This window comes from Pelmatolapia mariae, linkage group LG3_W (genome assembly GCF_036321145.2).
Source record: "Pelmatolapia mariae isolate MD_Pm_ZW linkage group LG3_W, Pm_UMD_F_2, whole genome shotgun sequence".
Classification (NCBI taxonomy): Eukaryota; Metazoa; Chordata; class Actinopteri; order Cichliformes; family Cichlidae; genus Pelmatolapia; species Pelmatolapia mariae.
The window spans coordinates 89741-103522 of record NC_086229.1 but is presented as its reverse complement, the minus strand read 5'-3'; the positions used below and the strand labels follow the sequence as shown (position 1 = coordinate 103522).

The 13782-nt window shown below is 46.5% G+C and overlaps 1 protein-coding gene and 1 long non-coding RNA gene across 2 annotated transcripts; both read right to left on the bottom strand.

Annotated features, from left to right (window-relative positions):
* Nucleotides 1-1351: 1351 nt before the first annotated feature.
* On the bottom strand, nt 1352-4176 carry LOC134624131 (uncharacterized). The gene is made up of 3 exons (XR_010093452.1): nt 3827-4176; nt 2345-2391; nt 1352-1375 (listed from the first exon to the last, which is right to left on the bottom strand). It is a non-coding gene; the product is annotated as an uncharacterized LOC134624131 (long non-coding RNA).
* A 101-nt stretch (nt 4177-4277) lies between these two features.
* On the bottom strand, nt 4278-5759 carry LOC134647115 (CST complex subunit CTC1-like). Its single transcript, XM_063501296.1, has 6 exons — nt 5724-5759; nt 5448-5650; nt 5205-5374; nt 5016-5130; nt 4461-4866; nt 4278-4385 (listed from the first exon to the last, which is right to left on the bottom strand). The coding sequence occupies exons 1-6, from the start codon at nt 5757-5759 to the stop codon at nt 4278-4280; spliced, it is 1038 nt and encodes a 345-aa protein (XP_063357366.1).
* Between the last annotated feature and the right edge of the window lie 8023 nt (nt 5760-13782).

The window sequence follows — 13782 nt, the reverse complement described above, 5'->3', positions numbered from 1 at the left end:
CTCTGATAACCTCAGATATCCTCAATGTGAATCCTCACAAACGTCTGTTTCTCTCTTTTCACTCAAACCTTCTGACGTTTTTACACCGACTGTAAATATGAAGAAAACCCTCAGTTTGAACTTGATTCTACAAACTGATCTTTGCAAAGTAAATAACAAATAACATGAATGAGTTAAAACCATAAATGGAAAAAAGTGTTCATTAATCATAAAGAGTCTCGTGTCACAGTTTATGGAGTTAAAACGTGTTCTTGTTATTTTAAACAGGACGTCTCAGTTTAGACTCCACGTTTGTGTTTTTAGAAACTGTTACTGTTTGATACTAATCTCACTTTCTTATGATTGTAATTATTTTCTGCAGTAAAGGACAAAAATTAATATTCAGTTAACACAGCTCCACCTGTGGGTGGAGGGTCCCTGTGGGTTCTCCTGGTGTGACCCGAGTCCTAAATGCCTCTCGCTGTCCTGCCCCTCCCCTGTGGTCTCCACCCTCCGTGTGGGAGGTGTGGCGTTGCAGTGAACATGGAGCTGGTCAGCCCTGATTACCCTCAGAACTACACCACCTGCTGCTTCTTCAGGTCGAATGGGTGGAGTCAGGGGCACGACCTGAGTCTCACTGAAACACACGGCTGTAAGGCCAGTCTGGTGTCTCCCAGGGAGACCACAGTTATCGAACTGACAGGTAGGTACGTGCAGTACACACTTCCTGTCCTGAAACACACACACAGGTACGTAACCATCGGCGTAACTTTGTATTGAACATTGGGGGGTCAAGATCTCTGTCTAAATAAATAAATAAATCTGGGTACATTCCCAGAGGATCAAACAACTATTTTGCTGGTAACACCTGAAATGAGTAAAGAAAATCAACAGCCTATTTATGCAAGATAATTCATGATTTTATTGTTGGGTTACATTGGTTGGAAATGAGTCCAAATAAAGAGTCCAAACATTTATAAGCCTGTGTATGTGTGTCTCACCTGGACAGCCTCCTCTGGAAACCAGACAACAGCAGAGTGTTACCCGGCAACAGGCCAGGTGGGTAGGGTGTGTGGCTGAAGTCCAGGTACACCTGCAGACTCCTCCCAGCTTGGTCACAAAGAGTGAGATGCACACCTGCACACACACATTTAGCTAACAGTCAGACCTGAGACTCACATGTGAAGCACTGATGCCTGCAGTTCCTCTAGTGTCCAGCAGAGGCAGCAGTGAGTCAGCCCCCATAGACCCCCATGTTAAAACTTCACAGCAGAAAAAGCCTGATACACAAACCACCTGTGTGTTTGTACCTGAGTGTGTGTGTCCAGAGTGGGCAGTCCTGTTGTTCACACTGATCCTTTCAGACACCAAACCCTGAAAACACACCAGCTCTGAGCTGAAACACACACACACACACACACACACACACACACACACACACCAGTAAGGCCGCGTTCACACCGAACGCGATAGAGGCGAGCGAAAACGCCCTAAACGCCCCTAATTTGACGCGTGCACATTCGCACCTCAACGCGTGTCCAAGAAAAACCCATCGCGCCTCAAAATTGCATCTTTCCACACGCGTGGACCGGAAATGTGGGAGGAAGTTGTGCCAGATGTGTTGTGCTGCAGATGTCCTCTGAATAAACACATTATCTTGTTAGCGGAAAGGTATTTGTACATCAGTGGGAAAATAGCGGGACAGTAGGCGGGCTTGCTAGCTTTTGCGCGGCTTTATCGGGTCAGTCTGAAAATTAAAAAGGAGAATGAATGAACTTACCAGGTTGCCCGATCTCCTCACTTCTGTGCCTCCAAGCTCGGTCCTTTTTATTCCTGTCTCGGTAGAAGTAGCAGCTGGCATCATACAGCTCTGGGTGATTAGCCACGGCAGTGATGAGTTTTTCCTCCATACTGAATGAAGAATGAAGGGCTTTGGTTTGATCTGCCCCTGTGACCTGGTTACAGCCACGTCACCGGCCTCCTGATTGGTTGTCGGGACGCGATTTGACGCCGGAGTTCATATTTTCCAACTCGAGCGGTTGGCGCGGTACGGGCGTGTGCACAAAATGCAACACACAATCTGACACGCGTGGTTTTCTTCGCGAGTCAAACGCGCCCCACGCGGTACACTGACGTGCGTTTCACGGGTTTGGGCGTTTTCGCGACGCAAATCTGCTTCCGCATGTTCGCCGGATGCGCAATCGTGTGTCATCGCGCTCTTTCCATTGACTTTACATGTGAACCTGACGCTCTGGCCGCCTCTATCGCGTTCGGTGTGTGCGCACCGTAAGAGTTTAAAGCAGGCTGGATCTGCGGTTCCTCAGATGGCCACAGGGGGCGACTCAGTGAGGGATGAGCAGTTTACCTGCAGTCTAAGACCTCTGAGACAGACAAGACTGTGGGTGGGACGGCCTGAAAACACAGAGAATAGAGATGGAAAATGTGACGTCATTCAGGGGTAAAACCGCAAAGGATTATGGGAACGAGTGGCGCTACCGCACGCAGGCTTTCACATGGAAACAGTCACACAGTAACTAAAAAGAAACACAAAAAATGGCAAGAAGCTGTTGTATTATTAACTGCAATAGCCGGTCGCATGACAGCCACAGGAAGCTGACGGGTAAAGAGATAGTTTTTTATTGGATGACGTCGTGGAAGAGAAATTGTTATATATGTGCATATATATGTGCCCAAGGGTTGTTTTGAAGCAATCAAGTGATGAATAACTGTTTTCCAGTAAGTTGAGTTCCAGTGGGGGTTTTTTTTGTTTGTTTTTGTATTGATTTGTTTTTCACGAAGCAGCTAATAAAGCTGATGGATTTTTACAATTTTGCCTCTTTCTTGTAAGATTCTATAAAAGAATGAAACAATAATGCCAGTTATAAATAAAGACAATAAATTGAATGAATTACGAAACACTCATTTTATTTCTATTAGATCTGAAAATGTTGTGTAATACTACAACCTGAAACGACAAATAGATTGTGTTCGACTGTACAGGAGATAAAAATATTTAACAACAGCTAAATAAACGGTAAATGGCATTTGTATAGTGCTTTACTTAGTCCCTAAGGACCCCAAAGCGCTTTACACTACATTCAGTCATTCACACACTGGTGATGCTACATTGTAGCCACAGCTGCCCTGGGGCGCACTGACAGAGGCGAGGCTGCCAGACACTGGCGCCACCGAGCCCTCTGACCACCACCACTAGGCAGACATGGGGTTAGTATAGGGGTTAATATAAGGATATTTGGACAGCCAGGAGGAAGCCTAGGATCGAACCACCAACCTTCTGATTAGTGGCTGACCTGCTCTGCAGCCCCAGCTACAGCTGTGAAATGGAACAGTCCAAATCACCAAAGTAAACTGGACCTGGGCTTGTTGCAGGGATCTGAAGTTACTAAACATGTTGTGAGTGTATGCACTCATACTTAGGACCATATAATAACAAATATGTGCGTCATGAAAGTCGGGCAGCACGCTAACATCCTTACTCCACTCTGTATGCTCATATGGTTCACTCCTTTGAGTTTTTCCTCGTACTTTTTTTTTCTTTGCCATTTCATCAACTCTGTCTTTGTACAGACCTGCTGTGTTCTCTGTCGTTTTGTACATAACTGTTTTTGGGGCAAATAAAATGCAAGTAGGGATTAAAACCGCAGAATTGCTGATTACTTGTGCTGGAAATGCTAACGCTTGATGCAGTGTTTTGATTTTGTTGCCACTTGTACCCACAATGCAATGCACAAAAATCACGTGGTCTGTCAATCTCTATAAAAAAAGTTTAAGGGTCCTGGAGGAAGACGAGGAACAAACCGTGTGTGTGTGTGTGTGTGTGTGTTACCTGTCTGCAGGTGGGCAGCAGCAGTGGGCGTGTCAGAGTGTGGAATCTCCAACCACGTCTGACTTGTAGGGTTGACTCAGCGTGGAGATCCACCCCACTGCGCCCAGAAACTCCACAGCCAATCAAAACACTGGGATCCTGATTGACAGACACATGGGCCAATCAGCTGCAAGGATTCAGGTCATATCAACTCCCCCACAAACAGGAATGTTCGGTGTCATCTGCATAGCAGTAAAAATGTAAGCTATGTGTTTTGATGATACTGCCCAAAGTAAGCATGTATAATGTAAACAGAACTGGTCCTAGCATTGAACCCTGTGGAACTCCATAATTAACCTCAGTGTGTGAAGAACTACAGATAAAGCTGAAAAACGTCTGTGTTCATGTGTATTGATATCAGAGAGCAGAGACCGATGAGGGAAACCTCTGGCCACGCCCCTTAGTGACATCATCAAAGCTGGGTTGATACCTGGGTGTTAGCGGCGATGAGTCTGTAGAAACATCCAGGCTGGAGGACAGGAAACCACCGCGTACACACACCTGAGAACACCAGCACCACCTGCACACACACACACACACACGTAACTGTGTATCCAGGTGAGCTCAGGTAAACCCACACAGGTGCGTCTCTCACCTTTTTCTCCTGCTTTTGTTCACTTTCTTTCTCTGTCATTGGTTCATTCTTTGGGTCCCGCCTCCAGCTGACCACTGGACCAATCACAGCAGCTTTCGCTGAGAAGCACAGTCTCAGCCCTGCCTCCTGATCCTCTGCCTCCACCCCAGTATTCCTCCAGGACACACCCTCCTTCTGCTCCACCCTGATCACCATGGAGACACAGGGCCAGGGGTTGCCGGAGTCTGCTTCTTCTTCTTCTCTTCTCTTCCTCTTACTCCCAGCAGTCTCTTCTTCTTCTTCTACTGTCTGCTTCCTGGCAGTGACATCCCCTCCTGGCTCCTCCCCCTTGTGTCTCAGGTGTGTCTCCATGGCAACAGATGGACTCAGGATGTGCAGGTGGTCCAGAGAGAACTGCAGGTAAACCCTGTGAATTGAACCCAGCTTTATTTAACTCATAATGTTTACAACCAGGAAGGAAGCTCACATCCTGAACCAATCAGACACCCTCTTACATCACAGAGAATGGACCAATGAGCAGTCAGCATGCTGCAGGTTGTGTGTGTGTGTGTGTACCTGCAGTGTTTGTGTGTGATAAACCTGTCCTGGTCCAGGTGTTGGTAGGAAGGGAAATCTGATTGGAGGAATCTCTCTGTCACCATGGTGAACTGCACCACACCCACCAGACAACCTGCAGCACACACACACACATTAAAGAATAAAGCTGTGTGTCACTGTGTGTGTGTTTGTGTGCGTGCATTGTACCGATCCAGGCGCTGTTAAAGACCGCCCTCTGCGCTCCCTCCTCCTCCTCGCTGCTCTCCGTCAGCACGCAGGCTGCAGCTCCCGTGGCGTCTCTGAGCTGTATCGAGTGTTTGAACTCAGACGTCTGTGATGGCAGCTCCAGCACGCCGACCAGCAGCAGGGGGCGCTGCCTGACACACAAACCGGCAAAAATCATTGGTACGTAATCACATGACTTCATGTGGGGAGCTGCTGTCACCTTACCTGACAGCGTCTCCACCCCGAGGCTCGGAGGACAGAGTCCTGCAAGACCAGGACAGGAACCCGTTGATCTGGGAGGAGGTCAGGTTGGAGCCATCAGGGGGCAGCAGAGAGCTCAGAGGGGCTGAAGACCAGCAGTCAGTCTGCAGGGACTCCAGGAGCTCCGACACACCGAGGCACCGACGGACCGCTGAGGACACGCTGTACTGCAGGGACACAGAGCACACTGAGCATGCTCCACACTCACCTGTAAGGAAGACAGGTGAGAGTGGGACCTACCTGAGTCACAGGACAGGTGTGAGGCTCGTCCAGCATCTCAGAGTAGATGTCTCTGCGTCCTCCAGCTCTGCTCAGAGTCTCCATCAGCCTCCAGGACAGCAAGCACACACACTGCTGCCTCCACACACCTTGGACCAGACTGAGGACCAAGACCAGGATGAGAGTGAGGACCAAGACCGGGACCAGGAGCAGGAAACAAGCCAGAGCCAGCGGAGGACAGGAGGACAAAGGTTAGGCTCTGCTGTCTCTGACTGTGGACAGGTGCTGGTGGGTGGAGCCTCACCTGTGTGCCAGCTGCGAGCTTAGGTGACACGTCCACAGGTAATCGGACACATCTATGTTTCTCTGCAGCAGTAACCTCAGTAACGCCCCATCACCCGGGCAGCGGTTGTCGGGTGGCGACCCTCCCGCCCTGCTGAAGGCCATCACCCTCAGGCTGGAGCGCAGGCAGGTGCAAAGCATGCTGGGAGGGAAGTCCGGGCAGGGCCGGTACAGGAAGTGGGCGTGATGCAACTGCAGGCCAAACTTTATTAGTCGTGGCTGGCACGAACACAAACAGGCATGATGATGTCAGGTCATGTGACTCACCTCCACTCGGTCTCCCGCCCTCAGCTTCCTCTTCGCCGCCGGCTGATAGGCCACGCACAGACCCACCTTCCCATCCAGCACGTAGAGCCCCGCCCCCTCACTCACAACTTCAGTCACCATGCCCTATCACAGCAGAGGAGGCTTAGTAATCAGCACACAGGTACAAACATGTGGTAGCCAATCAGAGCTCAGAGCGCTCTCACCTGGTAGCTGATGACTTTGGATTGCTTTATCCTCTCAGCTGATTGGTCCAGCTCCACCTCCTCATGCTCCGCCTCCTCACAGTCGTCCTCAGCAGGCTGTGACATCAGCAGCAGGGACTCAGAGTGTGTGTGTTCCTGTGTGTGTTCCTGTGTGTGTGTGTAGTCGGCGTGCAGCTCGGAGCGCTTCGTCACACACAGGATGTTGTTTCCTCTCCAGCCTCGTAGCGCACACACACGTAGAGCTGTCACACACACGCTCTGCCCGACACACACACGCTGAATCCAGCTGAGCCGGCTGCTGTCCTGCACACACACACACACACTGAGCTTCATCAGGCGGTCCCTCCTCACCATCATCATCCTCAGAGAGCTGGTACCTGTACGAGCACGGGCAGCGAGCGCGACTCATCTGTCAGCGTGAAGCAAAAGAAGGTCGTTCCTGCCACGGCCAGCAGAGGGCAGACTGAGCCCACCTCTCCGAACACGCTCAGCCGCTGACCTTTGACCCTGGAGCACACACACATCTGTCACACACACACTGCTCAGAAACTCCACTGCAGTTCAGAGATCATGTGACCCACCTGTGCCTCAGCAGCCTGCCAGCCTCTCCGACTCCCACCACTCCGCTTAGCTCCACCCTTCCAGGAGCAGCAGCCAATCCCTGCTCAGCACCAGGACACAACAGGACAGGGGAGCCAATCAGCTCCAAGAAGCCTGCGGCCTCTTCCTGGCCCGATGCACTGTGGGGGATGTAGTTCCAGTGAGGGAGGAAAACGGGGCGATCGAGCCACGGGGCGAGAGAGACAGGCACTGGATGGGAGAGAGAGAGACACGGGTGAGAGAGTGGCGGAGTCCTGGGTGGATGCTGGAAGCCTGTACTGATGATGACAGCTTCATCAGCTCTGATCTGCAGTGATGCCGTTTGTTTTACAGTTTTTTCTGATTGCTTAAGCACATTTTTTGTAACTATTGGCTATTTTTGCAAAACTCTACACACAAATAAGAAAACCTGTCACCCAATTATCAAAACATTGTAGTTCTCTTGCAAAAGCGAACACAGCTATATTAACTCTTCACACCTTCGTAAAAATGGTGTTTTCGTATCAAACAGTACACACAAGCCATCATCTACTAAGCACACAATGCGCCAACTGCACACTGATGGTATGAATACAAAACACATCTGGCTTTTGCTTTCTCTGTGTACAGATGTCAATTTGAGGTCACACTCTTGTCATAGTGTCATGTAAACATACAAGGATCCAAACTTCAAGTATTGGTGTTTATTCACACTCATCAAAACCAAGACAAAGTCAGAACACAAAATAGGAATTTCACAAAAAAAGGAAAAAAAAAAAAAGACAATCAGCCTGCATCATGTCGTCTTTCTGGGTCCGGCCACAAAATTTCGTCCACATCGCATGCGATATCCTCCAGTCCAAGGCACCAGGGAAAATATCTCCTTGAATGCCGTATCCAGGCCTGACATGATGCCTGGTCAATATCCCCACATGCCTCCTCCATTGCCTGTAAAAGGGCTACCTGTTGATGAGGATGACGGTCGTACACTTTCCAGCGCCAGGCAGAGAAGAACTCCTCAATGGGATTTAAGAATGGAGAGTATGGAGGGAGGTTGAGTGCCATGAAGGATGGGTGGTCTGTAAACCAGTTGCGGACCAAAGCAGCCCTATGGAAACTAACATTGTCCCATATGATGACATATCGGGTCTGCTCTGGTCTCTGAACAGTGAGCATGTCATGCAAGGTGTCCAGGAATGCAATAATGTGTGCAGTGTTGTATGGGCCTATGGTTGCATGATGGTGAACAACACCATTTTGGCTTATAGCTGCACACATGGTTATGTTACCACCACGTTGTCCTGGGACATTGATGATGGCACGGTGTCCAATAATGTTCCTGCCACGTCTCCTGGTTTTACTGAGGTTCAAACCGGCCTCATCCACAAAAAGTAGCTCATGTCCCATTGCATCTGCTTCTAGTTCCATCACTCTCTGGACAAGACAAAACAAATGCAACACATCAGGCCCATGCACAGCACTACAGTATGCACTTCCAAATTCAGAACCAATGACACTAGCTTACATGCACATAGTCATATCGCAGTTGCTTTACACGTTCTGTGTTTCTCTCGAAAGGAACTCTTTAAATTTGCTTCATTCTTATTCTGTGGCGCGCAAGTACACGACTTAGTGCAGAAATGCTTGCACTGTGTATATTTTGAAAGATGGTGTCATTATCAATTATGCGCTGCTGTATTTCTTATTGCATTATTGGCAATCACCATGTTCACTATATGGGTCTCTTGCTCTGGAGTGAACATTCTGCCTCTGCCCCCAACAGCTGGACGTCTAGCAATTCTGTAAAGTAACAATTTCAGTATTTTTGCATGTATGGTACTGTTGTGTTTCTCATTAGAGTATGGCAGTGCTACAAAGTACTTACCGATTCTCATTTCGAAATGTCCTAATGATGCCTGCCACAGTGTAGCGGCTCGGTGTAGGCTGAACCCGTTGGCCAGCTTCCCTCAGGGTCATCCCATGGTTGATGACATGGTCCACTATTGTAGCTCTGATGTCATCAGTTATTCTGTTTCTTACTCTTCTTATCCTTCCTCTTTCCCCTCCTCGTCCTCTTCTTGCTCCTCCACGTCCTCTTCCTCCAACTTCTTCACCTCCACGTCCTCTCCCTCGGCCTCCTCTGATTCTCACTCTTCTCACTCTTGCTGCTCCTTGCATTGTACTCCACATAGTCCGCTTACCTGTGGCCTGTTTATAGTGCTTAGGCTGATTGCAAAGTGGACTAATTATCTAAGACAGTTTTCACATGTGAAAGTGTGCCAGACAGTTGGCAAAATAGTGTTAATGATAGCCATACATGTGTATAATTTTGCTAGGAGTGTGTTGGGAATTTGGTAATTGAGTGTGAGCAGTGAGTTGTGTTTAAAGTTCTGCAAAAAGAGTGTTGTGCAGTGAATTGTGCCTACAGTTTTGCAAAGTGTGTGTTACAAAATGGCAAACTGAGTGCAAAGCAGTGTTTGTGCTTTTAGTTTTGCAAACTCAGTGAGTGGTTTTGCTATAAGTATTAATAGTTTTAGAAATTGTGCTATGGAAATCACATTTAGGGTTTAAGCATTCAGTAAAAACTGTAAGCACAGAAATTTTTATTTCGATGCGCGTGGCTCTTGTGGTCCTCCATATAAAACAACCTGCTGTGGTTTGGAGTAGAGATTCCTGAATTTACCAGGTGCACCTAAAGGCAGCACAATTTAAACTGTAAATAATGATGTAGGAGCGCAAATCCTTTTCAAGCGTCACACCATCAAATGAGCCTAGGGTTGCCAACTCCCTGAAAAATAAATAAGGGACACCTCTTGGCCAGGGCCGGGCAACCCAGTTGTCTTCAACCTTCCCAGTGTGGTGAATTTTGTAGCTCTTTTTTTTGTGTGTAAAATTTTTTTTTTAACCATTTGACTTGAATTTGATTTAAGTAGATGCATATTCTTTGTGATATGACCATATGGGAAACAAATGATCATTTAGCCATTTATTTTTAGCTCAAACTGACAACATTAACACAATAAAACAGGTCTCTTTCTTTAACAGAAGCCTGTCATGCTTAACTTTTGAGAATATAAGTAAATCTTTCTTTAAAAGAACTATGTCCTGCTTAACTTAAAATTATATAAATAAATAGAAAACAATAAAACAAAAAACATTCTTGTAACAGTGCACATTTAGTGCATGTAGTACAATTGGCTTTAGTTGAGGTATTATTTCAGCTTTTCTAATGCTAATCAGCTGCTGCCGTTTGTAAACCCGCTTGTTCCCATGATTACGCATCATAACTCATCATCATTATTCATCTATGTATTACTTTTATGTATTAGTCATCTATTTGTTGTAATCATCTATCCTTGCAGTTGTTTATTACACAAAATAAATGATATTGTCACACTTCTGGCCACATAGCGCTGATATTCAATGCACATGCCCATATTAACCTTAACCAGAGGGTTTAAAAAAAACAAACCAGTGTTTACAGACCATATCTGCTTCTGCCGTGGCCTGGTGGACAAAAAATTGGTTAAGGGTTCCCCGAGCTTTCACGCCCCTCATGTTCTTCATGTGCCCACCATTAGAAGCATGCCTATGGAAAAAGTGCGCCGGCACACAGTGCAGTGCGCTTTATAGGTGTTGTCGTGCACTTTTCCAGCCAGGTGTTTTCCTTTTCCCATTCCTCCCTGTACTTTTGCACCTTTTTGTCTTTCTCTGAGGGGAACAAACATTGCTGGTGTACTGTCGTCCGAGACTTGCACCACAGTGTCGGCGTTTGTTTCCCTGTTGGCCATGCTTCTTGTTGTGGTCATCTGTTGTCTTCCAGTATTTTCTCCGTAAGCGACCTTTCCTCGACCAATGAGATAAGCGGTAATCTGAATGGTCATACTTGAATTGTCATAAGTGTGCTGTCAGCTCATTGGTCACAGAGCAGGAGAGGGGCTGGGAATTATGTTTTCAAACAAAGCATTAATTCCATTAATATTTATAGACTACTTTTGATTATCACTGTATTACGGGACAAAGTGCGTCCCTTATTAGCTCAATACGGGACGTGTACTTTTGTTTCTAAATACGGGACGATTTCGTTTTTTAAGGGACGGTTGGCAACCCTAAATGAGCCGGCTTACATTTGTTGCGCTTCTACACTAAGTTTTACGCTAACGTTTCTTTGTTGCTGATTTTTGTTCCACAAACCAAAAGAAAAAAAGAATCAACCTTTAATATATTTTCACGTGTGTTTCAAGCACTATGACATATCACACACACACACACATGCTGAGTGTGTCACTGATAAAGCTGTGACACAGCAGCTCACTCAGTCCAGTCCAGGTAACAGACTCACCTGTTAGCAGCACGTCTGAGAGCCTCCATCCTCAAAGACCCCACACACCCCCAACACAGACTGTTCACAGTTCTGCCCTTGGGATGAAGGTTCAGAAGTGTGAAATCCAGAACATCCAGACTCAATAACTCCTTCTTCCCCACTGCTATCAGACTCTTGAACAGCTGACCTATTTTAACAGTAATTGTTGCACATCAGTTAATGTTTCATATCAAGCTCATAGCTCCTTTGCACATACATCTACCTCACACTTAAATTTAGTCTCCATTCATTTATTCATAGTATTTGTATTTTATCTTGTTCTATTTGTATATATTAGCCTGCATCTGTGTGTGGACAGCAAAGAAAGACTTTCATTGCACAGAGAAATGCTTTTCTTTCTATATATGACAATAAACGCTCTGAAATCTTGAAATGTTTTTCTGATTATTCATGACACTGATTACATCTGAAAGCATCAACAGTCACATGTAGATCTGCTTCATCTTCAGCTCTGTGTTTCATTTTTGATGATCTTCTCTGAAGCTTCCTGACAGTCAGCAGCTTTGACCTTTGACCCACATGAAGCTAACATGTGACACAGAGTCAGGACGCTCTGTGGATCCATCAGAACAGCAGAAACACGCTCAGAGTCATCATCATCATTATAAACTTCTAATGTTAGAGAAACAGCTGCAGAACATCTGGCTGAGGTTAGTTAGCTGTTAGCAGAGGAAGGCCAAAGCAAAGCTGCACCTTCATCTTCCTCAGGGCTCAATACACACTAAATACTTTACACTGTATATACACAGGCTGCTCTTCATCACCAGCTCCTCCTCCTCCTCCTGGTGACCTCACAGTTAAACACACATACCTCAGCTCCCCTTTGACCTCTGCATTTGGTGCCCTCCTCCTCCTGAGACGTGCCAGCATGTCTGCTATGGCTAATATTAAGGTTTCTGCAGAGGAGAAAACAGGAGCGAGTCTCAGAGCTCATCAACTTATTTCTAGATCAGAAACAAACCAGGTGACCATGTACAAGACTCTTTCTCTACTCTACTCATTTTTAATCTGTCTTTGTGCAGTTACAGGTAACCACGATCCACTCTTCTATCTAAATGACTGCTTTGTCTTTAAAAAGGTGAAGAGCCTGAGGCCGGTGACGGTCCAGTTGTCCTTTCCCCAAGTACATCCTCACAGCGGCTCACAGGACAAGGCCACACTCCTGTCCTGCCAGAGGAGAAGCTTCAGAGTGTCTGTGCAGTTCAACCACACCTGTCATATTCAGTATGGTGTTCATGCAGTTTGTTACCCAACAGTCACAGCATGTAGTGATACAGTCCCACTGCCTGTTCAGCATATGCAAACATATGAGGAGTTCAAGCGTGTGATGACAAAGGCCTCCCACTGTGGTCATTTCATCATGTTTAGGATCATCCAGCCAGACATCTGATCAATGGAGTATTAGTAAAACAGAAAACTAAAGAAGATACATGTTACTTTAATCTTTATTTATTTTATAAATTTTTCATTGTTAGACATTAGGTTCACTGAAATCATTACAAACAGTTTTGTCAGATTTCTTTCCCTCTTCCATGTGACTGTGTCAGCTTGTCAGCATCTATTTGGGACGAGAAAGCAACAGGAAGTAAATGAAAAGTACCATCAAAAGCAGGAGAGGTTCTTATATTACAGAAGAAGAGATTATTTAAAAAACTATCTCAATGCCATAAATGATTTAGGAACCTGAGAGAGGACTTGGTAAAATAAGACGTTCTGATAATTTCACCCTGTGATGGGCCAAGCTGCGACTCTCAGGGATGGTGATGTAGGTACAGAGCATGTGAGAGTGTGGTCCAGTAAATGTCTCTTCCAAAACTAGATGAAGGCACAAGGGGATCAATGTCAAGGCGTAGAGATTCGATATCTTCAGCCTTCAGTGGAGACTCCATTTCTGGCACCAAAACACCTGGGTGGGTATGACGGCCCTGAGCTCTCCCAATCAATGCCCTCAATTTGGATTTGCTGACATCAAGAAGCATGTGTAAATGATTTTCAAAACATAGAAGAGTCAAGAAAAGAAAATCATTGCCATTATTACTCAACTGCCTCATTTCCTCAGATCTCTGTGGCTCTCTGATGGGCTGCTGCAGCATCCACAGTTCCCACACCTGGTTCAGGAAACGCTCGGTCCTAATGGGATGATCATTCCAGACAACAGAGAACAAATCCACCTTGAGACTTGGGAGGAAGGAGTGCTGGGCACAGAAGAGATGAAGAGTATCTGAGATGATGAGAAATCCATCTTCCTCCAAGCTGTGAAGTACATCATAATAAATGTGTCACACCTGTCCAAACGTCCCTCCAC